Genomic DNA, 25824 nt, shown 5'->3' with positions numbered 1-25824 from the left:
GTCTCTGTGGTTATTTTAAGGCTCTTGGCTGTTGTTTAGTGTCTTAGTGGCTGTTAAACATCTGGTGGTGATTCTTTGAAATCTTGTTGCTTGTTAAGCTATTCATTTAGGATTTATTTGATCTTTTTGGTTGTTTTCTGTCTTTATAGACACCTTTTGTATATCTGTTAGGGTTTTGAGCAACTTTGTTGTCACTTTGTGGTAATTTTCCCTGTCTTTGTGGCTGTTTAGTTTCTTGGTAGTTGTTTTGACTCTTGATTGGTCAGAGTCTCTTTGGGAACTCCTGTAAAAATCCTCCAAAGAATAAAGTATGTCTGAATAATTTGTTTGACCACATCTCACACATTAAGGTTATTCTATGTTAATCCCTTTTGATAACTAATATGTTATAATATTTGTTTACCGCCATTCACTGTGCCTATCCTGAAACTTTTTTGAAAACCTCTGAGCTGAAAAAACAATTAAAGACATTTGCTAAAACTGTAAATTAGAAATAAATAAAGGAAGTTTGTAACATGTATTTAGCTGTTTCTTTGACTTACTGTTATTCTTTATAGTCTAAAGGTTGGGCCTTCATTGTTTTCTAAAGATTAAATTTCATGCTTCTAAATTATTCATTGCGTTCCTGGGACACATGTACACAACACTTTTACATCTGATGGTCTCAACGAAATGATATGTGATAGTGTCTCCCAGTTGTTTGTCTTTTAGAGCATTATTTCATCTCTGCCGGAAGGTCATCGAGTTTGTTTTATATCACAGAAATCCTTCTGTGTCTCTACGAACTACATGGAGCAACACTAACCAAAACACGACAGCAATTTTGCAGTTTAGGCAAATCTACAAAAACGTGCTTCCAAACTCATCTGTTAACTACAGAATAGTACCCTGTCCAAGTAGTTATGAGCTTTTTTTATCATGCCATCATCTAAATGTCATAATGTACAATAAAACTTTTGTTTTTGTTGTATTAGACAAACTCGTGCTGAAGTGGGGGAGGAATATTCTTTACTGTATTAGAACTAATGTTATGCACATGGTAAAGCTTTGTATTCACATGTTTGTTTTTACTGGAAAGCACAAAACATTTATATGTGTGACAAACATTTTAATCGTCTATATCTTCAAAGTGAGACCAAAACTGATGATTGTATAGACTTTTATCTGATGCGTCACCTGATAATAATTAGATAGAAGCCTATAGCTGAAAAGATGTAAGATATTTCTTATAAATAGTAGTCTGAATAGTCGTGGTGATTAGTGTATATTGTGTTTAAGTGAATGTTATTTCTACCACCATCTGAACTTTCAGTTTTTTATAGAGACCAAGCGTAGTTTTTCTTAGTAGTGGGGTCATATTTTATAACGATGTCATTTTAAGGGCCTTTATAAACGCATAAAAACAAGTAAAAACACATAGATTCTCACTGTCCTCACATTCCATCGCAGTAAAGGCGAGAGTAGCTTTGACGCGCTCTGATTGGCTGTCAAAGCTGTCAGTTACCACACTTCGTCCTCTCATTGGCCGCCTTTGCTTTCTGTTAGGCTGGAATGCACCGTGCAACCGTTTGATTTGGAATGGTCTCTGCTCTCTGGCAGGAGCAGTGTCAGTGTTATTGATATTTTTGCCTTGACATTTCCATGGTAACTGTCCTGTCTAAAGGTCTGATCAGTAGCGAGGAGCCGAGCAGTGCGTGAGAAAGGAGATGGAGGAAAAAAACCCAGACCCCAAATACGGTAAGAAGAGCCGTGTGTCACCGCTTTCTCTTCGATCTTTGATTTTTCAGTCTAAGTGGCGAAGAAATGGAAACAATGACTGCAATGGATGGATGGGTGTGGACCTCATGGCTCTTATGCAGATAGGGAGGCATCCTCATCCTCCGCAGCCGGGTTATTCTTTAAATGGGTGTCGTCCTTTCTGAGAAATATCTGACAAGTTGCTTTAAATTCATTTCCATGTTAATAAGCAAATACAATGGGTGTACATGTTGTAATTTAGTGGCAGTATTTTATGAAAACTACATGAATTGTTTTTACGCTGTATTTGGCTTAAGGAGATAAACTGGTTGTCAGTTGTCACAATAAAAGCCTGTTTTGTTTTTGTTATTTTTTAAAATGTGATTTTCACGCCACTCTGTTCTGCCGGGGAACGCAACACATTTACATGGACTGTTTATTTTTGGTTTATTGTGTTTGTTGTGTTGTGCTCTTCTGGGCATGGAAACCATTTGGTGTTTGGAAATTGGCATATGATCGTTTCATTCTCAGATGCACTCAGCCTCTCACCAGCAGAGAAACATGGAGTAAAAAGAAGCTTATTGTCTATGGAAAACTGACTCTTCTTTACATGTTCACATTATGAGGGATGCATCTATATCAGCCAAACACATGACTCAGTGATGAATCTAACGCCTGTCACACAGATTTTTTTCCAGCAGCACCAACTTTAGCAGCCCACAGCACCCTGGCGTGGTCTTCTCGTGTCTGGGCTGGGTTGTTGTTCATAGACCGTTGAGTCATGAAGTTTTGATAATCCATGTTGTTCTTGCTATAATACCCCATGATACTGTTATTACATGACAGGGTAGTCATACAGGCCTGGAAAGCCAACCACAATCCTCAAGCTGGTATTTCATTGGAAAGACCTCTCTGATGCTAATCCCTTTGTCTTTTGCAACGCAAAGTAAATGAAAGATAGACTTCATACCCAGGGAATTGATCCAATTTAATTGATACCAGTGGCATTTCAGATTCTGCGCATCAGCTCAATATATTTGTTTTCTTTTTTTGTGTAGGACACAGCTTTTTAGGCTCAGCCTCACTGTTTTAGCTTTGTTAAGACCAAAAATTATGTTAAAAGGTGCACACATAATTAAGAAGTACAAAAGCTATTAGATCATTATTTAATCGCTGGTGAATCTGGAACCAGTTCTCAGATGAACACACATGCGCTGATAAAAGGAATTGATAAGCTAGTAGGCACATGATTGGACAATTTCAACCAGTTCTTAACTACATCTGGTTTTCGTTCCCCATCCTCATGCCGTGTCAATCCTATGAGCTGTCACTGTGGAGCGTTTTCTTGTAGCTTTCCTGTTGCCATGTAAACAGCTCTTCTTTGACTACCCTCCCCCACAAAGGCTAAAAGGACAAAAAAAACCCTGACCTTTTAAAGTGGAGATAAAGCTTTACGTGATAAACACATAAAACTCATTGATTGTTTCTTTAACAGTGGCGTTTATCAGCAGAGTTTGAGCAGTCCTCACTTGTTTCCCTTTACTTCTGTCTGGGCTGGTGTTCATACATGCAGGCAGGCTGCTGCATGCTCGACCCACACAGACACACTCAAGAGACCTCCAGTCACTTTTACGCTGACAAACACTCATTTATTTCCACACACACTGCATGTATATACACAAAAACCCCACCTCTAAATGTTCAGTGTTGAGCATTTAATGATTTGCTTTGTTTGACAAGATGATGCAAAGTGTTTGATTCAAGCAGACTATGAGGAGTACACAGAGGTCTCGATCTGAGCCAGCAGCTATCAGCTTTATGGAATAATAAGAGACTATAATATGTGTCCTTATTTTCTCTATAAAAGATATGTAGGCCAGTGACCTCAACAGTGGCTATAAAAGGAGGTTTTTGAGGCTGTTACACCTGCTTGGCACAGTCCTGTATAATAATTATGGTTAATAAATGAATCATCTTGAGCTGCATTCTCAAAAAAGATAAAATGTAAGGAAGAGGTTCACACAGGACTAAATGTATTCTCCTCATATGTGCAGTCCATGCACATACACACAGATGTGCACAACCACAGCAGCCACTAACCCATTAAGGTAGGCAGGAAGAGGTTCATCTGATAACCCCTCAGGGCCCATTAGAGATTCACATCACTCATGACATCATCGCTCCCTTTAACAAACACATATACACACAGTAGTTCCAGTCTTCAGCATTCACACTCCATAAAAAGATCCTTAGTAGATTATTCTAGATACTGAATACAGCCAAAGGTCGATATGGCTGACGCTTCTAATTGCATATGAACCTGAATCTTGTGGGTTTTCAACATCTGGGCCTCATGAGCTACCTGAGGAAACCAGGCCACTCCAATGAGAATAAATACAATATTTACATTTACTGAAGCAGATAAGTCAGCAAACTATTGTCAAATTTATTTAACCAATTACACAAATAAAAAAGACGAGGTCATATGCTAATTAGCATTGTCGTGATGCCATCTATGTGCTTCTCTCCTAACAGATGTATTAGTACATATTAATGCAGCATATCCTCAATAGAGCTGCTTTCTTTCACACATTGGGTTGTTTTTGTTGTCAGATGGTAAAACAAGTCAGAAAGTGTGACTCTAAAGCAGCCCATTGAGACTGCACGTGTACCCACGGTCATCATCAGATCATTTCAAAGCTGCTGATGTACTCTGGTAAAAACCCAGTCTTATAACCAAAATGTCATCTGACAAAACCACAACAAAAACAAGTCAAACACAACGGTTCGTGCAGTGATTTGAGCTGACGATCGTCGTCATCAGTCTGGGGATGTTTTTCCTGAAAGTTGCAAGATTTGGTGCTGGTTACTTTTTCCAAAAAGATAATAATAATAATGATGACAAGTTGCTGAGCGGGTCTGAAAAGAAGATAAAACTAGTGACAAAATCCCCATGAAGCTTATGTTAGAAGTCAAGTGCGTAACAAAGCTTTGCTTTGTGAAACCAAGATCTCAACGGATAAAATTCATGTCGTTGGGTTGAAAAATCTGAATTTTATCGAGTTATTATCTCTGGAAACATAGTTGAAGAGCGAACATTTGGATGATGCTTGAAAATATTTGACTGGCAATATTAACTTAAGTTTTAAGAAGTAACTTTGCCTTGGTTTAAACAAATATTTACTAGTAGTAAAAGACACATGAAGACATAAGAGCAACTTCCCGACTTGGGAGAAGAAACCAACTGAGCAAGCTAACTAAAAGGCTAGCTGTTTCCCTCCGATTCCATTCTTGATAAGATAACTTAGGCTAACCACATCTTTGTCTGAGAGATTTTGAGAGTGGCATTAATTTTATCGTGCACCCAACAAGAAAGCAGATCAGAGCATGTCTCCAAATGTCTGTCTATTTTTTGTTTTCAGTCTTAGTCTGTGACAGATTAGATCAATAGATAGTATTGTATTTCATACTCTGATTGCCTGTTTCTTAGTCACATGTCAGCAGAGGCGGTCGTGTCGACCAGAGAACACGTAGGATGGCCTTTTCTCATATGTCCAGTGCGGCTCACTCTTCTGCATGTCTGGCACAATGCATCATAACAAAATCATTGTCTTAGCAATTTTCTTTGTCCATTGTTTGTGTAAAAGAGGGGCCATGCAGTCAAAATGCTGTAACAATCTGAGAGATGCCATTTAAAGTGACAAAATCATTGAAAAACGAAAAAAAGAAGGTAAAAAATGACAAATAGCAGGGTTTTTGGTTTTATCTATTTTTTTTCTTACCTTAGAAGAGGAAGTTTTGGTTATGTATATTTTTGGAGATAGTGGTGCAGCATGCAGCTGCATGCGGTGCTGTAAGAAAAGCTGCACACACAGTTTATCAGGTTGGCTCATCTTGTTTTATAACAGAGATTTCCCAACTTCTTCAATGAGAATTCACATTTAGATTAAAATCACCTTATATTGTTTCTTTTTTCATTGCTGTTGTGGGGAAATGCTCAGCTCAACATTTGGCCTCTCAGAATTGGTTTTATACATAAACGTTAGAAGTCTCGTTCCTGAATAATCAAGATCTGGGGAAAATACAACAAATACTGGCACAATGGCTTCATCTGAAACTTGGTATAGGAGATTTATAACTGATTATTTCATTTCTGTTGATGGCTGTAAATTAAATATAGCAGATTGGAGTTGATAAAGGCAGAGGTAGCAATTAAGCTAAAATTCTAATTTACTTTAATCTTTGTTGAATTAACGTGTTCCCATCAAGAAAATCAAGGTAAATGTGACTCCAACTAAAACCGTTCCACCTTTTCTATTTTCTATATTCATGTATTTGGGAATACACCGTTATACTGATGACAGTTATTAACATTTTTTAACTATAACAGTGGCAGTGTGCATTTCACTCACCAGAAACCCCTCGGCAGAGCCTGAAATGGATTTTAAGTGTTTGAAGTGTAAAGTGTGTTTACAGTGAAATGATTATTTTGGCATTTTTGCATCTCGACAAATCTCAGGATTCCCTTATATCTGTGTCCGGGTTTATGGATAGAGGACAAGCTTACAGTGACAACTGGTTTAATTTAGCCTGTTATTCTTTCTTTAAACTTATGGAAATCACTGATTATAGTGACAATAACTGTCTCTCACTTAAACGTCTCTTATGGCTTGCTGGGTCGGACATCATTGGCTGACCACAGACAACAGCATTGGATTACCAGCCTTAGTTGTTATCAGCGACACTCTGTCCAGTCCTTGCTTTTTAATGTACTCCAGGGTTTAACAAATTTGAGAAAAATTGCATTATTTTTTAAACTGCGCACCTTGAACACAGAATAATCTGCAAAAATAACTCAAATTAGAAACCCTGATGATGAATTGGAGGGCATCATGAAAAATATGACTTGAGAGAGGTGTTGTGAGCTTATCCTGTGAGTATTTTTTGTAAAGATACTAACTTTTTTGTTGAATCATTTCTATTTGAGCTGCAGTTTAAAACGTACGGCTACTATCTTAGACAGCTTGCTCTTGGAAAATGTTAAGATTTTTGCATGTTTAGATATGTAAAATAGATAAATAGAAATAAGTTCTAAGATGTTGAGGCTTAAGACTGTCTCAGTTTCACAAGACAACGCATCAGTGGTGCAAGCACAGCCTGTTGTTTGTGTGTGTGGGAAACTTTATGTTTTGCAACAGCAAACTGAACCATCCAAAGTATTTCTGAAGTTTATTTTCAGACCTCCTTCTAAATAATCCCTCTTGTAATACTACTTTGGTAGAAACTGCATTGACGGGTTTTGGGCCAAGAAAGGGACCAAACAGAGAGAGAGTGAAAAATGTGTGAAGGCAGGGGTTTGAATGCAGTAAAAGAAGGAAGTGGAGAAGTCGGAAGACACAGACAGAAAACAGGAAGGAGACATGAGAAACATCTGAACTACACAGCATACTTAGGGGAATTGATAAACTGCCTGCAGGACAATCAGAAACAACAACAGAATGACAGCACATGGAAAAGAAGGTATTGTTACAGTTTGGATTTATCATCAGCTGTTACTGACACGAGCTTGTTGACACAATTCAAGGTTATCAGAGAGTGCTAACTTGAATGGTGACTCTTGGTTTTAGCAAATTATGATTATTGCATTGCTTCAAGTGCCTTCATCTATTTCTAGCAAACTGACACATTTCAGTTGTGTGAGTAGGGACTGTTTATGTATCTTGTGTATTTGCGTGCGTTAGAGCATATTTCCAGAGTTCAGGGCAGCAGACTTATTGTACACAAGCACTACCCCGTTGTTGTGAAGGGTGTGGCAGACACAGTGAAGGGACAGGATGTGTAACAGCTCAGAGTGAGCTCTGCTTATGTTGCAAAAGGATGTTGGTTGAGCTTGAGGTTGTGTCTGCACAAGTCAAAATCTGCCATCAAGCTGATTTTCATGCACAACATATTTAAAAGGTGTCTTTCACTGCCATCACTCGCTCTGTTCTTTGAGAATGAGCTCACGTTGATCTCACCGTGGGCTTGGTTGATATTTCTCCTCTGTCATGTCTGAGGTGTTTCCATGGTGCCGGGCGATGTCCACAGGGAGCTTCCACTGTCACCGGGGAGCCATTTTGTGGGTTGCTAGGCATGACAGTCAGGCAAAAGAATCCTTTTGTTATGGTGAAAACTTTGCTAAGACACAGTCTGGCATTATTTATTCTTTTATGAATCATGAAAAAATAAAGAATATCAATAATGTGGTCCTTTCCAGGTCTTAAATTTGGTTCATTTTGCTTCACGTGAGCAACGCATTTCATATCGTCTTGTATCATTATTTAACAAGACAAACCCAAAATATAGAAGCAGTGTGTGAAAAAATAAGCTAGAGCTGAAGACGGTCTGATGGATGGTCAGACGTCCAGCGAGGAGGAAGCGGGCGACGATCTGGCCATCCGCCAGACCGTCTCCGGCTCCAGGTCCCACGTTACCGGATATCTGTCTGCTGAAATGTCTTATGAGACATCCAGTGATGTTATATGTATTTTTAGAACTAAATACTTGGCATCTTTAATACTGTGAGCTCATTGCAAGCCGGTATCAACCCGTACATATGCTTTTTAATGTTGTTTTAGAATTAACTATGGCCTCTTTCACATTATGCCGTATCACCATGATCATACTGTATCATCTTTTATTCTCAGGGGACTCCAGGAAGTTTGACCCAAACTTCAGAGGACCAATCCACAACAGGTAAAACTCTCTGTTTTAATATTGCTGATCGTGTTTTTTTTCTCTCTGAAGACATCAAAAACAATATTTTGTGTCTCCTCTCCCATCCTCAGAGGCTGCACAGATATCCTCTGCTGTATTCTCTTCACCGTAGCCTTGTTTGGATACTTTGGTGTGGGCATCCTTGGTAAGATTGAACTTTGATCACTATAATATAGACTTGTTTATTATCTTATATATTCCAAAAGTCCTGAGCAGGGTGTTATCCTAGGTTCAGCTTTCCTACACTATAAGCATAATGACCACCTTTGCCAGATATGCTGTTTATCCAAAAACACCTCAAACATAACATTTCATGGTCTCAGGAGGTGGCCCTGTTTACAGACATTAGCAGCAGATCCTTTAATTTAACGTTTACAAAACCTGCCGCTTCCTCTGGTTCTATAACACACAGTCACTGGCTTGTCTTTCTGACCAGAACCACCTAACTTTTGTCAAAGTCACTCAGGTTTTAGCACTTTTACATTTCTGCCACATCCAAAAGACTTTCAACTGTTAAATCACCAGCCAAAGCCACTCGAAATGATTCAGGTAGACTCTGTTTGAATACAGCAGGTACTTGCAATACACTGCAGACTTTTCCGTGCGTGCTCATAAGCATTGCTGCTTCACACTCATTTCGGTTGACATTGCTCAGTCACACACTGATATTGTGGATACGTTCAAATACCTGTAGCTTTGATTTTCAACCTTTTAATGTAAGCACTGACAAGCACCGTTCCCTCACAACAAGAGGGTTCCAGGTTCGATTGCGGTCTGGGGCCTTTCTGTGTGGAGTTAGCATATTCTTCCCCTGTATGCGTGGTTTCTCTCCAGGTACTCCGGCTTCCTCCCACCCCCCAAAAACATGCACGTTAGGTTAATTGGTGACACGAAATTGTCCCTAGGTGTGAGTGTGTGCGCCCAGACATTGGGAAGAGCGAGCCAGTGTATTTCTACTTTTCCTCCCCAAGCCCGAATAAATGGCAAGGGTTGCGTCAGGAAGGGCATCCACCGTAAAACATGTGCCAAGTCAATGATGCGAGATCGACTCGCTGTGGCGACCCCTGATAACGGGAGAGGCCGAAATAAGAAGAATGTAAGCACTGAGAAAAAATTTTAGACATTTTTAGACTTTCTTGGTAAGAATTACATTTTAACATACGGTTGAAATGTCACTTGATGGCAAAAGTACGTTTAGAAAATGATTACATACCTAAACTGAGTGGTAGAGATGGCTCATTACACACATTTTTAGTAAGATACAGGACAGCCACTGAAAAATGTGTAGGAAATTAAGGGGTTAGCACATAAAAATCTTTATGGAAAGGTAGAGAGCCTCATCCCTTTTCAACATGCTGAGAACAACCACTCCACAGATTCTCAGTGTGCTGAGTATTTTCCAGTCGTGAGAACGTGGACAGTCTCATTCTGTGATCACTTGTGAATAGCACCTGCGGAGAAAGTTTGGATGTAATTCTCTGCACATTGTTCAGATCCCCATGGGAGAAAATGGATCAGTACTGCCCCGGAAGCATTTGCCATTCCACAAGATAATCATTGTTATGAGCTTCATCTGTTAGCTGTCATAATGTTTTGGCTCCTCAGTTCACGGTAGATATTCAGAACAGTGTGCTTTCATAAGGGCCATTGTAAATATGTGAGAGATGTTTATGACTGAGGTGTGAAAACACACGATTGATCAACTAACTGTATTCATTGCTGACACAACACATTGTCTGCCTGTTTTCTCAGACTCTAAATCTCTTTGTCCTACCTTTACTCATATATGGACATTTTATTATAGTCTCTGTTCATGGATTTCAATTTGATTTGCATATTGAGTATTGCTCTCTCAGCAATAATTTCCACGTCTGAAACTTGAAGTCTTCCAGAAGCATCTTAATTGAATTCACAGGACAATCCCTTTATTTTCCGTCTCTCTGCAGCCTGGTCTCAGGGTGACCCCAGAAAAGTGATTTATCCCACAGACAGTAGGGGGCAGTTCTGTGGGCAGGTTGGAACACATCTGGAGTGAGTTACCTGAAGCAAGAAATGTTTCACTTGATGATTTCATGTCAATTCTAGATAATGATTTTTATCTGTGACACACGTGACATCAGCTCTGATTGACTTTCACACCACAGAAAGAAGCCTCTCCTATTCTACTTCAACATCCTGAAATGTGCCAGTCCTCTGGTGCTGCTGGAGCTCCAGTGTCCCACCACGCAGGTCAGGAAATGTATCTGCTTCGTTCTATGATTACTGCAGCTCATTCAAACAACCAAGCTAACTGTCATGACTGTCTGTTGCTATTTGTGTGCAGATATGTGTGAAAAAGTGTCCTCACAGGTATCTTACGTTGTTGAAAGCCAAGTTAGGCAGCACAGAAGACCATGAATACTACAAAAGATACTGCAAGGAAGGATTTGACTTTGCCACAATGGTAAACATTCAGATATTGAGAATATTCACATTCTGCACAAGCTTAAAGTGACACAGTTAAATGTGCAATATGATAGACACTTTGACTTAAAGCTGTTTTATATGATTCAGAGTGTTCCTGAGATTCTGAAGGATGGGCTTTGTCCTGCCATGCTGATGCCCAGTCTACCCTGTAAGTTAGAACTCAAATACTTTTCACCTTCATGCTGCTGTATGTGGATGTGTTTCCTGCCTGAAGCTGAAACTAATAACAGTACTTCCTCTGCAGTCACGCACCGCTGCCTCCCGAACCTGGGAACGATGAAAGGTGGAGTGGTGGTGGTGGGCAACGAGACCTCTTTTGAAGATGGACAAGGCGCCATGGTCAATGCCTCTCAGGTGCTGGAGGCGTCAAAGTGAGTCTTTTTTCATTGTGTGACAGCATACTATGTTCACTCAAAATGCGTGAGAAAAACTGTGATTAGTTTATGGGCGGATATTTGATGTGTTGGACAAACCTTGTACTGTTATATATATTTTATGTTATGTATATTTACAAATATAAAAATAAATGTCAATTCTGGAACCTAGTGTTTGTTTTTATTCCTGTTTCCTTTTGTTTTAGGAAGTCAAACATGGTTCTTGAAGCTCGCCAGGTGGCTATGAGAATCTTTGAGGACTACACTCAGTCTTGGCAATGGATATTAGCGTAAGTCTACTTTACTGTTACAGTAACAGAAAAAAAACACTTTCACATGATTACCCTCTTATTCTATATTAATTTATTTAGTCGTTTGATTTCACCGAGCAGTATCATTGTGTGAACTTTGGCTAATTGGTGAATCTAAAACAGAGATATTTATGCTCAACAACAACTCAGCTGAACGCAGGGAGGTTGTAAGATGTTGCTTTTGTCCACCCCCTCCAGTGGTCTGGTGATCGCCATGGTTGTCAGCTTGATTTTCATCGTTCTACTGCGATTCTTGGCCGGCATCATGGTCTGGGTTATGATTGTTTTGGTTATTCTCGTCATTGGATATGGTAAGTCCTTATCCTCTAACCATAATGATGTTGTTAAGATTTTTCAAATTAATTTAACTAATTCATCTGTTTTTAGGTATTTTCCACTGTTACATGGAGTTTTCCAGTCTGAAGGGCGAGGCTGGTGCTAACGTCACCATCCGTGACCTCGGCCTGCAGACGGACTTCTCTGTCTACCTGCAGATCAGACAGACCTGGCTGGCCTTCAGTAAGGGCCAACACACCTCCACTGTCTGATATTTCTCTGAACCAAGTGTTTATAAACTGCATAAATCTGCTGAAATCACTCTTTTGCAGTGATCATCCTGGCCATTGTGGAGGTCATCGTCATCCTGCTGCTCATCTTCCTCAGGAAGAGGATCCTGATCGCCATCGCTCTCATCAAAGAGGCCAGCAGGTCAGTCCGAACCGATCGCTTATTCTGGAGGCATTGTGCTGGAGCTCTCTGAAGCGTGACCAGATCTGTCTACGTGTTTTTAAAGCTGGTTCTGTAACATGTTCAGACTAACAACAGAATGAGTGAGAAAACACAAGTTTTCTGCAGTTCTCCTTAAGTAGTATTGTAGTTTTAGAGTTGTTCTTTTGGCTCAGTTGCATAGTTCTAATCAATATATAGTGAAGTATGTAGCAGCTTAAGAGTTGATTATGCATTCAGGAGTGGCTTTATAAGTACATACTTTACTGATCCCAAGGAAAATTCAAGTGTCCAAGTAGCAATGTAACAACACCTGTAAGTCCAGTTTATTGTGTCCACTAAACATGGATAAAACAGGATAAACTAATGACAGAAAAAGATGAATTAAAGTCTAAATAAAACCTGTAAACGGTGAAAGAAATTGACACCGTATGCAACTGAAAAACTAAACAGTTTACTCTGTGCTCAGGATGTGCAAATCTGTAGATGAAGGATATATTTGATAGCTAAATGAAGCTCTATGACTTAAATTCATGCTCAGTCTCTGCTGGATATGTGTACAGTTAAAGGTTTCATTCAAACGGGTTATAAAATGTTGCATTTATAACTTCTATTTGCATTCTTAAAGTTTTTTGGGGTTTTTTTCCTCAAGAAAATAAGAGTGAAACCTCAACCTTCCTTCTTCTGCATGTTTTTTGTAAGGAAACTTGGTAAAATAATGTTTCCTTTCTCAGAGCTATTGGCCATGTGATGTCATCGCTGTTCTATCCTCTGCTGACCTTTGTCCTTCTTGCTGTGGTGATCGCATACTGGGCCATTACAGCTGTGTATCCTTTCATTAGCCTGCCATGATGTGAAAGCGACACTGTATATTTATTACCTCGTTTTATAAATGTAACTGATGCAAGCAGGACTCTTGATTTCAACCTTTTCAAAGATATGCTCACCTTGTCACCTTGACAACTCCTATCAGTTTCTTGTCTACGTCTAATGAGCAGGTGTACAAAGTGTTCAACAGCTCTGACTGTCCGTACTCACGAGACACCTGCAATCCAACGGTACCCCTGCAACTTCCTCAAATCATAGTTTCCTTTGTAAATTACTGAAGGGTCTGACAGAAAACATTTTACATTTAGAAAGAAGCAGCTCATAAAGGAGCAAATATTGTGATTATGTTGCATCTTACACGAGCAACCTCAGGAGTAATCTGCCTCTTTTCTTCTCCTCGACAGACATTCAACACCTCCAATGTTTCAGCTGTGTGTCCAGATGCAGAGTGCCTGTTTGCTTTCTACGGTGGTGAGACAGTCTACCACAAATACCTCATCCTGTTTCAGTTTTACAATATATTCCTCTTCTTCTGGTGCGCCAATTTTGTGACGGCCCTGGGCCAGGTCACTCTGTCTGGGGCATTTGCATCGTATTACTGGGCCTTCAAGAAGCCCGGTGATATCCCTGCGTTCCCCATCTTCTCCTCTCTGGGACGGGCCCTCAGGTTAGACTATAAAGCTGATTACGTTTGTTTTTTTGACACTTCATTAAATTTGAATTTCTTCAATCTGAACTTGTTTTACACATATTTTGATATTCTATATTTTAAATTGTAAATAAGATGAGTTTAGTGCTGCTTGGGCACCTCAGCCGAACAAAGCTGGCAGGAATTTGAGGAAAAGATGTTATTTTCTCCAAACAGACATATGTTAAAGTTAGCAAGTGGGTTCCCCTGGCCAACTTAAATGGGAAAATGTGTCAAATGCTCACAGTTGGCCTCTGTTCCTCCTGCCGTATAGATACCACACAGGCTCCCTGGCTTTTGGCTCTCTGATCCTGTCTTTGGTCCAGGTCATCAGGGTCATCCTGGAATATCTGGATCACAAGCTAAAAGGTTAGGTGTTTGAAGCTATTTCAACTATTATCATATATTTAACTGTGTTTTTTAATAGATGCATGTTAACAGTCCCCAGTTGATTGATCAGATACTGCTCATGATGTTGCTTTTATTCTTAATTTCAACATTTAGATATACATTTGTTTGTTTACATTCTACATTCTTTGAGTAGATTTAATTTTCATCATAATTCTGTCCTATTTTACCCATCTTTTAATCCACTTTGATACATTTTTGTGTGCACTAAGTACTGAGTTACACATAATCAGAGGTGCATGTTTCCCCTGTATGAGCTGAACACAGCACATCCTGTCATTATAAAGTTCTTGTTTTCTCTCTCGTGTCCCTCAGGTGCTCAGAACAAGTTTGCTAAGTTTCTGCTGAGCTGCATGAAGTGCTGCTTCTGGTGTTTGGAGAAATGCATCAAGTTCCTGAACAGAAATGCCTACATTATGGTGAGCTCTTTTGTAACTGGATACAGCTGATTGAGAGAGGCTTTGTCCAAGTGGTTTGATCGCCTTTTTCCTTTTTCTTTCCTTTTATCTTCAGATTGCAATCTATGGAAAGAATTTCTGTACCTCGGCTCGAGATGCCTTCTTTCTTCTCATGAGGAACGTCGTTAGGTGGGATGTCATCATTCGACTACGATACAATACTGTGCAAAAATCTTGAGTCAGCTGTCGTTTCTTCATATACTGCCAGGAAAATGTGGTTCTTTGCCAAGTTGTCTGCTATGTGTGGTTGGACATTGGTTCATCCCTTGAGTTCCCTTTTTTATGGTTGACTGAGGCCAGTGTTAGATAACTTAACAAATACATGTACTGATGCATAGATATTCATTATTTAAGCTACTCTTAGCTGAAAGTGACAAACTGTGCTTTATTCATCCCAGAGTGGCTGTTTTGGATAAAGTGACTGACTTCCTGCTGTTCCTTGGGAAGCTCCTTATTGTTGGTATTGTGGGTAAGGGAAGCTTTTATTTACATATTCAAACTCTGTGGAGAGAACTGTGAGACTTTCTAGTTTAGATAAACTAAACTGCGTTTTATCTCTGTACAGGGATTTTCTCTTTCTTCTTCTTCTCTGGGAGAATAAGAGTCGTAGAGGAAGCCGTGCCATCGCTCAACTACTATTGGGTGCCAATACTGGTGAGAACAGTTGACTTGATATGATTTCATCCTGAGTTTTGAGCTTTGACTGCGCTGTTTGATGACTTTTATAACTTGTCCTCCTAGACAGTGGTAGTGGGAGCCTACCTGATTGCCCATGGCTTCTTCAGCGTGTACGCCATGTGTGTGGACACACTGTTCCTCTGCTTCTGTGAGTAATTTCTCATTCTGGTGGATCACCAGATCTCCTCTTCACTCATACAACTGTTCTGAAGCAGAGCTGCTGGTTTCCTCTTCTTCCTGCCATGTTTCTGACTCTTCTTCTATTTGTCTCATTTCTCCCGTTGTTTCACGTCACTTTTATTTTCCCACATTCCCTCTATTTTACGTTTTCCCGTTTGTTTCCGTTAAACCAATCAAAAACACGGCATACCAACACGCTTTAAAAGGTGAGGACTTGGAAAGAAATGACGGCTCTTCCGAGAGGCCGTACTTCATGTCTCCCGAGCTGCACGAGATCCTCTCCAAAACGAAGAGTGTGGACGAAGAGTGTGACGGTGTCGAGCAGGCGGATGCTGAGAAACCAGTGGACACAGTGAAACTGGAGGAGGAAACACCTCTTCAGCAGCAGGACGAAGAGATCGAGCTGAAACAGCAGATGATTCTCAAGCAGGACAATGAGGAGGCGCAGCCACTCCAGTCCAAGGTGGATGCTGAAGAACCAAAGGAGGAGAAGATGGAGGAACAAAAAGTCAATCAGGCAGAGGAGACTGAGAAGACAGAAGAACCGGAGGTGAAAGAAGCAGCAGAAAAGCAGGAGTTGAAAGCAGAAGAAAAGGCAGAGGAGGTGTCAGCTGCTGCCGTGGAAGCTGAGAAAGAGGAGATAGGTGAAAAGAAAGAGGAAAAAGAGGAGTCCAAGGAAGATGATCCTCCATCGGCACCACAGGAGTAGATGTTGCAAAACAGTAGAGGCTCGGTAAACCTCATAAAGCCTAAAGCGTTGAAAGTTGATGTGTACCTACAGCTTTGTGATATGGGCCTGTTAATGTTCGTCATACACGTTAGAATTTCAGACGGCTTTGCTCTGTGAGTGGCGTGACGTCCACCTGCAGAGGGCTGCGGTCAGTGAAGGCTGAAGCGGGTCAAAAGCCCAGTGCATCTCTGTAGCTTAAAAAAAATGCTCCCGTGTGCTGGTTTTGGAACAGTGTTGGTTTTTATATTGTGAAGATCTGTAGAACATAGTGAGTGCTCAACCTGTGCCTGATTACTGTCAGTATGTGTTGTCTTAGTCCCATTACCAGATGCACTACGGAACCACTTAAGAACCATGTTTACAGCCACAACAAACATCTCAATCGATAGTGAATTTCTTTCACTGTTTACAAAATACCAGCTGACGCCAAAATGTTTCAGACTTATTTGATATACAGTATGAACACTGGATAATTTCTTTTGCATATGGAACTTGTGTATATACCGTATTGTGGGTTTATTATGTACTTTTTGGCTTCAGTTTTGTTGTGATCCTCACCAGGATGGGATCACATATATGGTATTGCCACCTACTTGCCTTGGTATTTCGGAATGGCATAAGTGCTGTGATTGTGTGGCCATGATGCAGACATCATGACCTCTCGTAATCAGCAAACTCCCCACTTGTTTACAGACTCCACCTGCCTTGTTCTGTCCTTTTCCTAAATCTGTCTCTCCGTCTAAGTGCTGCATGGTATTGATATGGCCTTCTGAATGCTCGCAACTAACATCTTAAATCTTTGGATGCTTTTGTACCTCTTTTCCTGTCTGTCACCTTGTGTAAGATGTAAGATAATTTTCCACTAACGGTTTCTGATGACATTCCACAGTTATTGGATGTAAATCATGATTAACGGTGATTGTATTTAATCATTGTAGTTATGTCACGTGTAAAGATGTGTTTTTCAAGATGTTTTAGTGTTTGGAAGCAGGTAAGTTTTCAGATCTAAACAGCTAAGACGTTTGTCTTCAAAGGGCACTCCCAACAATTTTACAAAAGTCAATGTATTGATTACTTGTAACGTTTTTGGCTTGTGGACCCTTAAAATTAATTGTATACTTGTAAACCCTACTCACACATTCTTGAGTTTGTGCGGTCGTGATTTGTGCACATTTAAAACTAAGACATACTTGAAGAACAACAAGAGAAAAGTCAGACTGAATAAACAGTTCTTTGCAACAAAATGTCCCCAGCCCCCTCCAATTTTTTTACTTCTATACCTTTGATTTACTCGATAAAGTACCCTTCATCTTTAGCTGAAAGATAAAAATGGTTATACAGACAAATCCCTCAGGGTAAGTAAGGTGAATTACGGTTTATTGTTCCTCAACTATCTCTGTTCATGTCACAGTGGAGGACCTGGAGCGCAATGATGGATCCACTCAGAGGCCGTATTATATGCCACCGAACCTACTCAGCATCATGAAGAAGTCCAACGATGAGCCCTAAACTGGCGACTAAGTCATAGTGTATGTGTGTGTGTGTGTGTGTGTGTGATATGCACAAAAGGACTGTGTCATTTCATTGGATGTACATATAAAGTTGTTCATGTCTTGCAAGTTGGATTCATTTATTACTTTATTAACTCAACATTGTTGCTGAGCACCTGCCTGATAAATGCAGCTTTTATTACAAAAGGAACACAAGGATTTTTGATAATTTAAACAACAGTTTGCTCTAAAACCTTTTTCTATATCTCACAATACATGTTGACATTTTCATGATTTCTTTTCTGACACACAAGCAGCATGAACATGAACAGTTATGAACGTTTTCATTTTAACAAAATGCCTTGCACAATATGATAATTTACCAAAGCAAAGTTACGATTAAAAGCGTAGTGTGAATATCAAAGAGTTTACTCAAGTGATAACCTTGATACGGAAGTATTGTTTTTTTATTGTTTTCTTTCATGCTTCGTTGAATATAAAATATGACCATATTTTATTGTGAATGTAAGGAGTTTGTATTGTTTACATTGCCTCTCATTTTGTTGTAAACTAATAAAAGTTTGTTTCATTATGTCAGTGTCCAAAGGGAAGATCGTCCACTGCTTCGTAGATTTAGTTTTTTAACACTCGTTTTTGTGTGTGTGGTCCAGCATATAGGTTGGATTGGGTTTGATACTGCTGAAAGGTCATTTTAATGTTAAATTATGTCGTTTTAAAGGATGAGAAAAGGAGATTTGAAATATTAAAGCGTCATTAAAACGATTGAACCTCGAAAACTTGATCATGTTTTACAGTCATCTAAAAAGTATAGAATTTAGTTGTAGCGTCAAGACACGAGCCTTTTGGGGTTTACCAACTGGTTGTGAGCTTTTCGGACCAAGATACACAGAAAACGACCACTTAACAGTTACAGCGATATTTCTCGTTTCTAACTTTAGTGTCTAATAACGTCTGAGTCTCGCTTTAGTGTACATGTTGCTAGGCAACACCGTAGCCTACGAGAGGTCTTCAGTTAGGTCGAGCTAAAGCGGACTGGCGGCATATTTTTTGCTAACTGACAACAGTACCACAGCAAGGAAATGCCGTTCACTCAGGACACAATTAAACCTCCGCTGCACGACCAAATAACAGAGGTCCAGCGTAAAATCCAACTGCTTGGTAAGTTTGTTTCTCAATAACATGAGCGCGTATTTAGAGTTTGTGCTAAAAGACCTAAACTGTAAGCTACCATGATTATCATGGTGTACCTGCGTTGTTGGTCAGAACATGGTATTTGTGGCTATATGTAGGCCAAGAAAAGAGTAGTGAGTCGCTCGTTTTCATATCTTGTCCGTTGTTGATGCAAAAAATGAATATGTCCACTAGAGGGCGACAGAACTGCACACTATGAGAGCTCTCAGTCCACCATCAAGAGGAACAAAGAGTCCATCCGCCAGCTGAGGCAGGAGAACAAGAGGCTGCACAGCAAACTGGCAGAAGCTAATGCTGTAAGTCAAATGTAGTCCTCCTTTAAAAGGCTAATCTCTTAACCTTTTTGTTTTTCATGTCTCAGTCATCTAATCCAAACACAAAACGGAAACCATTGCTGTACTGGCAGTGACTTGCTGACTTTGTCCTACCTCTTAGGGTGATGGACACATCATCAGAGCTGCTTTCCATAACAGAGGCATGGAGAAGGATGCCTACCGCAACATGTCGGGCAAGGTGAAAAGCAGTGGCATCACAGCTAGTTGCAATATGATTGATATTTCATATAATTTTTTTCCTGTAATCTAACAACAAAAGTGTTATTGATGATAATTTGAAACTGTTTACAGTTAATACAGACACGTTAAAGAGAAAGTAGGCTACAACCTCTTTCAGTACAAAGTTTTTACGTATCAGGGCATAATAAAAAAATAATCTCGATCTTATCGGATGTTAGAATTAGGCAAATACAACCTCAGATGAACAGTAACACATGACATAATACACCTTGTCAAGTAATATTTGTTTAAAACGCAAGTACACTCTTACTGATTCCGTAGGAATTGAGAGGATAGGTATCAGCCATTTTCTGCTAATTAAAGGTACTTGATTAAGTGATCATCAGCAAGCGTGAGCACCTCCATGAAAGCAGAAGTTTTTGTCAGTTTGCTGATCTGGAGCCTTCAGGTGTGTTTTAACACAATGCCAAGGAGGAAAGACATCATCAGTAATCTTAGAAAAGCAATTGATGCTGACCACCTATCTGGAGAAGGTTATAAGACCATTTTCAAACTATTTGAGTCCATCATTCTACAGAGAGAAAGATTATTCACATGTGGAAATCATTCAAGACAGTTGTTGGTCTTCCTAGGAGTGGACTTCCCAGCAAGTTCACCCCAAGATCAAAAACCCAAAGAGCTACATCTCAGACTCTACAGGCCTCAGTTAGCATGTTAAATGTTAAAGTTCATGACACACAATTAGAAAAAGACTGAACAAGTATGGCTTGTTTGGAAGGGTTGCAGGAGAAAGCCTCTTCTCTAAAAAGAAAATGGCAGCACAGCTCAGTTTGTAAAATTACATCTGAACAAACCACAAAACCTCTGGAACAAAGTCCTTTGGACAGACCAGAACAAAGTGGAGATGTTTGGTCATAATGCACATCAGCACGTTTGGAGGAAACCAAGCACAGCATATCAGCACAAACACCTCATACCAGCTGTCAAGCACGGTGGTGGAGGGCTGATGATTTGGGCTTGTTCTGCAGCCACAGGACCTGGGCACCTTGCAGTCATTGAGTCCACCATGAACTCCTCTGTATACCAAAGTATTCTAGAGTCAAATGTGAGGCCATCTGTCCCACAGCTAAAGCTGGGCTGAAACTGGCTCATCAACAGGACAATGATCCCAAACACAGCAGCAGATCTACAACAGAATGTCAGAAAAAGGAAAGCATCAAGGTGTTGCAAAGGTCCAGTCAAAGTTCAGACCTCAGCCTGACTGACATGCTGTGGTGGGACCTGAAGAGAGCTGTGCATAAACCAATGCTACAAACCTCAATGAGCCGAAGCAACATCGGAAAGAAGAGTGGGCCATAATTCATCAGAGAAAATTATGTTAAAGACTGTTAGAGGCAGTTCTACAAGCTGTTGAATCATGGGGTGTACTTAGTTTTTCACATACTGCTTCTGCATTTTGGTGTAATTTTTTATTAAAGAAATAACAACAGGGGTTATTATGTCATGTGTTGTTCATCTAAACTAATTTACCTAATTTTAAGACCCGGTAAGAACCAGGTGATGTTTTTATTATTATTATTAGGTCTTAAAAGTAAAATCCTAGAAGTGACAGAGTACTTTCTTCTTTTTTTACATGACTATAGATAAACAGTGTAGTCTTTTCCCCTCTCTTGTGCTATTTTCTCAGACAGCCGTCGTAACACTAGACCAAAAGGTGCTAGCCAAGACAAAACGCCTCAATGCTCTCAAACACACCACCCAAACGTATCATCGGCGCCTTGATGAGCTGAAGTCGGAGTATGAGAGACTGAAACCAGAGGGCATCAGCGGAACAAAGTCTACTGATGCCCGCTTTTTGAAGAAAGAGGAAGACGCCATGGTAATCACCTCCTTGACCTCTAATAACACGTCTTTCTGTGTGTGTCCTTTTAATTCGTGTTTATTTTTGATGAACTAGTGTGTGCATGTCCTCAGAAACTGCGTGCACTGGAGAACAGTCTGGAGAAAACCCAGTTCAAGTGCAAGGAAGCTGAAAACATCATGATCTACTATCTAAAGCTGAAAGGTTTCTTACAGGTTAGTATAGTTTGTTTTGTTTTCCCAGAAAACTTGGTGGAAAATTGTTGGTGCTGTTTCCTGTAATGGTTGGTCACATTTCCTGAAGTCCTAAACTTTGTCCTTTGTACGATTATATCAGCGCTTACACCTCAATGAGAGTGAAGACGCTCAGGCATGATTATTGTTTTGTGCACAGATTTTACTTTTAAGACCTAATAATAATAATAAAAACATCACCTGGTTCTTACCGGGTCTTAAAATTAGGTAAATTAGTTTAGATGAACAACACATGACATAATAACCCCTGTTGTTATTTCTTTAATAAAAAATTACACCAAAATGCAGAAGCAGTATGTGAAAAACTAAGTACACCCCATGATTCAGCAGCTTGTAGAACTGCCTCTAACAGTCTTTAACATAATTTTCTCTGATGAATTATGGCCCACTCTTCTTTCCAACGTTGCTTCGGCTCATTGAGGTTTGCAGCATTGGTTTATGCACAGCTCTCTTCAGGTCCCACCACAGCATGTCAGTCAGGCTGAGGTCTGAACTTGAATTATATTTAGTTTTCATTATATTTCAGGCTTTAATCCTGAGATGACAATCAAGTCACTAATGCTTTAATGTTTTTCACGTTTTTCTCCATCCTCGCTCCTTCTGTTCATGTTTCCTTTTCTTACTTTTTCACATTCATCCCTTCAGGATGAGAGTCTGATGTTCCAGGGTCAGTTGGACAGTTTTGAAGCAGAGATCCTGAAACAAAGAGACGAGCTTCACAACCTGCAGGTCATGAATAATGACGCCCATCTCTCCAAAGACGCTGCTAAGGTGCTCGGCAAACTGTTCGGTTATGAGATATATAACATGCGTGTTTCTGCTGAAAGGCTAAGGACAAGAGATGGTCCTCTATACATCTCAAAGAATTGATTTAAGTAAATTACCTCTTTTACTAAACCTCTGTCTTCTAAAGGTCTCTTTGAGTCGAGGTGACTGCCTCAGACATCAATAAAGATCCTTCTGGTCATGTTATATCCAACGGACTGATGTTATACCGAAGTGTTGCTTGTCTCACCATTTCCCTCTTTTATTTATTTTTTTACTCACTGTCTGTCCATCAGGCCGAGTTACAGCTGCAGGAGGAACTGCTGTACAGGGAGCGGAAGGAGCGAGAGCGTGTAATAGCAAGTTATAGGAAGAAGGTTGAAGAGCGCAAGGCCCAGGCTGAAAAAGTTGACAGAAGGGTGAGACACATTGGGTGATTGTGTATGCTCAAAAACCTTGTTTTGGGGTATATTTTTTGTTCTTTTGAGTGTCTGAGTTGCTGTTTGATACACATTTCAAAGTATTGTCTTGCCTCAATGCTGCAACTGGAAGTAAAAATGAGTCGCGTTCATTTGAAGAGGTTGAAAACTTTTCTGCGTACAGGTTCAGAGAACAGCCATGCAGCCAGATGAACTGAGCAGTGAGGCCCAGCGCAGCACCACCAGGATGGCAGGTGAAGAGGAGAGAGCCATTTCAACATTTGAGGAGGCCTTCAGACGCATCAAGGAGGCCACCGGAGTCACAGACATACAGGTATGGATGTGAAAAGAACGGTTTAACTAAATGGACTGGATGAGAGAAGAGAAGCCTCACGTCCACATGTCTGTGTCACAACGAATGGTACATGTCTCTGTTATACTGCATGTTGTCTCTATTACACTTGTTATGTGTGCAGGAGATAGTGGAGCGCTTTATTTCTCAGAAGGAGACACACCAACATCTGGAGAAGCTGAAGGGAGAGAATGAGGAGGTCTTGTTGCAGTTGAAGCAACAGAGGGAGATTCTCCACCAACAGTTTGAGGAAATGAAATATTCTGGAGAGACTAAACTCTCCAGGTGAGACCCACATTCTGCCAATTCTTGAGAACACCTCCTCTCTTTTTCAGTCTGTTTGAAAGGACCCCTGTTTACTTCTCATGCCTCTGCTTTGCGTTGCTTTGTGGTTATGTTAGTGAGCAACAGATGCTGGAGGAGTGCGAGCATCAGCTGCAGGCTCAGCAGCAGAGGTGCGATGCAGCCAAAGAGCGTCTCGATTGGCTGTTAAAAACCTTCAGCACTGTGCGAGCTGGAGTTGAGCACCTTGCAGAGAAACTACAACATATTACACTGGTAAGAAACGCATTATTTTACAAAGGGTTTCATTTCCTTTCTCTTAACAAATCTATTATCATTGTTCTTCAATGCCTCCTGCAGAGTGAGGACACAGTTTCTAAAGTGCATCTGGACTCAGATGAGTTTGTGGTGGAGCTCATGACTCAGTGTGAGCTGAAATTACAGTTATTGAATAAGCAGCTTGAAGGGAAGGATCTGGCTGCTCTCATGAAGGAGATGGAGGAAGACGAGGTGAGAAAAAGCTTTAAGAAATATATAAATACAGGTTCTGGGTCTGGATAGGACTCTGAAGACAGACCACCAGAGTCAGTGAAGACCATCATGATGCCTGAATGATTTTTAGAGAAAGTTGACTCTTAAAAGACTGTAAGGTGGATCTTTTACTGAAAATCTGACTGTTCTCTTGTGATCGTGAAAAGACAGATTTCATTGAAATTGGGGATTGGGGGGATTAATAGTTAATATGATTAAATCTACGTTTGTTTTATTGGTGGACCATAGCTGTTTTTTGTTGCTTTGAGCAGTTTTACGTCAGGATTGAGGGGAAACTGCCGGAGTACAACACCCAAGTGAAACTACCCGAGGACCAGACACTGGATCTCTTCAATGATGGTAAGTTGTGGCCGATCACACTCTGGCAGCAGCAGCAGCAGCACACACAGTTTAAATCTGTCTTTGCTTCACTGCTTCTGTTACAGACGAGGAGAGCGAAGAGGACGATGCTGACATCGTCTCACGCCAGGCTCTGAAGCGGCAGTCTCAGCTGATCATTGAAACCAACTCCAAGAGGAAGATCTGGAAGAAAAAGAACAACAAGTAGTGATCCAACCAGAGTCTCTGGAGTCGTAAATGATCTTCAGAGCGGGGAAAAAATAAATCCTCTGATCCAAAAACCTGATCAGAGAGTAAAATGGTAATTTTGTAAGATGGCAAAGAACCCATAATGACTTATTATTGCTAGTAAGTTTAAATTCTAGTATTAAACTTGATTTTAGTTTATACCACAAGAATATAACTTTTGATATGGGGAAAATTCTAGATAAAAATGAACTATTATTTGATAATATTAATGAACTGCACAAACAACATTTGCTTCATTACATCTTGGTTTGTTTTGACAACAACAATGTTCTATGTCAGATGTTGCTGCAACACAGAGATCTCCACCTCTGCTTTACGGATAACATTTCACTCTCAGCCTCTCGAGAGCTTATAAAACCAATCAGAAAACTGCTCTTCTTCTTTATTCCTTTGAATGTACATGGCAGTGAAGTTTCTGAGAGAATCAAGTGTCTCATCCCCGAAGGTTCGTCACACTCATTGTCCTGCTGATCGAAACCAATCCATTGTGCGGTGTCCTGAAAGCCAACACGCATGAGGCATTCAGCCTCTATTCATAGTTGACATACATCAGAACTGCAGACGCCCATAATCTGCCTCATCACAAGGCACAAAGTTGCAAGTTAAAACTCTTTTTTGAAGCATCAAGCATTAATCTCTAACATTATTCTGCCTCTTTGCTCCATTTGCATTTGCTGGAGCCAGTTTATTTATTTATTTTTATGTCAGATTTCTTCTATAACTGAACACTGAATCCTAAATAACAAAACATCAGAGCTCAACAGAAATGTTTGACATGGACTCGACGGCAGCTGTGACTGACGTACAGAATGTAACCGGACAGACAACTTTTAGCTGTGAACAATGCTCTGATGCTTTGATTTAGTGGAACAGCTGCTGGGTTTACTTTGTTTGTGTGTCTTTCAGGAAAGAGTAGAAAAATAGCAGCTGTGTGTGTAGTGTCATCTCTAGTATGACTCATGTTTTGTTCTTTTTTTAAATTTAGTTTTAATATCAGTTTTCCACATTTGTCTACATCTAAGTAAAACACAGAAGTTAATTACAGTCATTACAGCTTGATAAAAATAATAGTATTATGAAGGCACATTTGTAATTGGAACTATTTTAATAAAACTGACGGAGCAATGTTTAAAATTGGATGGTTTTTTTGGCCCCCGGCACAATATAATTAGTCTATTAGTGATTAGCTCTCAG

General features: G+C 40.1%; 2 protein-coding genes across 5 annotated transcripts; both read left to right on the top strand.

Moving 5' to 3' along the window:
• Window positions 1–1554: 1554 nt before the first annotated feature.
• slc44a2 (solute carrier family 44 member 2 (CTL2 blood group)) lies at window positions 1555–18436 on the top strand. 4 transcript variants are annotated; one of them, XM_072384406.1, is made up of 22 exons: window positions 1555–1737; window positions 8424–8472; window positions 8565–8638; window positions 10440–10524; window positions 10638–10722; window positions 10817–10936; window positions 11047–11107; window positions 11204–11330; window positions 11540–11623; window positions 11843–11955; window positions 12032–12163; window positions 12253–12352; window positions 13105–13197; window positions 13344–13428; window positions 13603–13865; window positions 14161–14255; window positions 14610–14713; window positions 14808–14881; window positions 15151–15221; window positions 15318–15406; window positions 15494–15578; window positions 15817–17313. In XM_072384406.1, exons 1-22 carry the CDS (start codon window positions 1707–1709, stop codon window positions 16317–16319), a joined length of 2523 nt encoding a protein of 840 aa, XP_072240507.1. In that variant the 5' UTR covers window positions 1555–1706; the 3' UTR covers window positions 16320–17313. The 4 variants fall into 4 exon arrangements, with proteins under 4 accessions (XP_072240507.1, XP_072240510.1, XP_072240509.1 ...); XM_072384409.1 differs by lacking the exon at window positions 15817–17313 and adding an exon at window positions 17752–18436 and having other exon boundaries at window positions 1557–1737; XM_072384407.1 differs by lacking the exon at window positions 1555–1737 and adding an exon at window positions 7122–7257.
• A 389-nt stretch (window positions 18437–18825) lies between these two features.
• On the top strand, window positions 18826–25707 carry odad3 (outer dynein arm docking complex subunit 3). Its single transcript, XM_072383771.1, has 13 exons — window positions 18826–19009; window positions 19217–19338; window positions 19478–19555; window positions 21245–21436; window positions 21532–21633; window positions 22318–22443; window positions 22734–22856; window positions 23041–23190; window positions 23333–23493; window positions 23610–23766; window positions 23851–24000; window positions 24294–24381; window positions 24468–25707. Exons 1-13 carry the CDS (start codon window positions 18931–18933, stop codon window positions 24587–24589), a joined length of 1650 nt encoding a protein of 549 aa, XP_072239872.1. The 5' UTR covers window positions 18826–18930; the 3' UTR covers window positions 24590–25707.
• The last annotated feature ends 117 nt before the right edge of the window (window positions 25708–25824 follow it).

This window comes from Leuresthes tenuis, unplaced genomic scaffold (assembly GCF_036924035.1).
Source record: "Leuresthes tenuis unplaced genomic scaffold, fLeuTen1.0.hap1 SCAF_4, whole genome shotgun sequence".
Lineage (NCBI taxonomy): Eukaryota > Metazoa > Chordata > Actinopteri > Atheriniformes > Atherinopsidae > Leuresthes > Leuresthes tenuis.
The sequence above is the reverse complement of the archived record's forward strand: the minus strand, read 5'-3'. Positions and strand labels throughout refer to the sequence as shown.

Excerpts from the sequence above, each read along its gene's own strand:
- slc44a2 (XM_072384406.1), top strand. The coding sequence starts at position 1,707 with ATGGAGGAAAAAAACCCAGACCCCAAATACG. Across the intron at positions 11,624-11,842 it reads TCTTGGCAATGGATATTAGC|TGGTCTGGTGATCGCCATGG; the intron begins GTAAGTCTACTT and ends CACCCCCTCCAG. Across the intron at positions 11,956-12,031 it reads TATTCTCGTCATTGGATATG|GTATTTTCCACTGTTACATG; the intron begins GTAAGTCCTTAT and ends ATCTGTTTTTAG.
- odad3 (XM_072383771.1), top strand. The coding sequence starts at position 18,931 with ATGCCGTTCACTCAGGACACAATTAAACCTCCGCTGCACGACCAAATA. Across the intron at positions 19,010-19,216 it reads GCGTAAAATCCAACTGCTTG|AGGGCGACAGAACTGCACAC; the intron begins GTAAGTTTGTTT and ends TATGTCCACTAG. Across the intron at positions 23,191-23,332 it reads CCGGAGTCACAGACATACAG|GAGATAGTGGAGCGCTTTAT; the intron begins GTATGGATGTGA and ends TTATGTGTGCAG.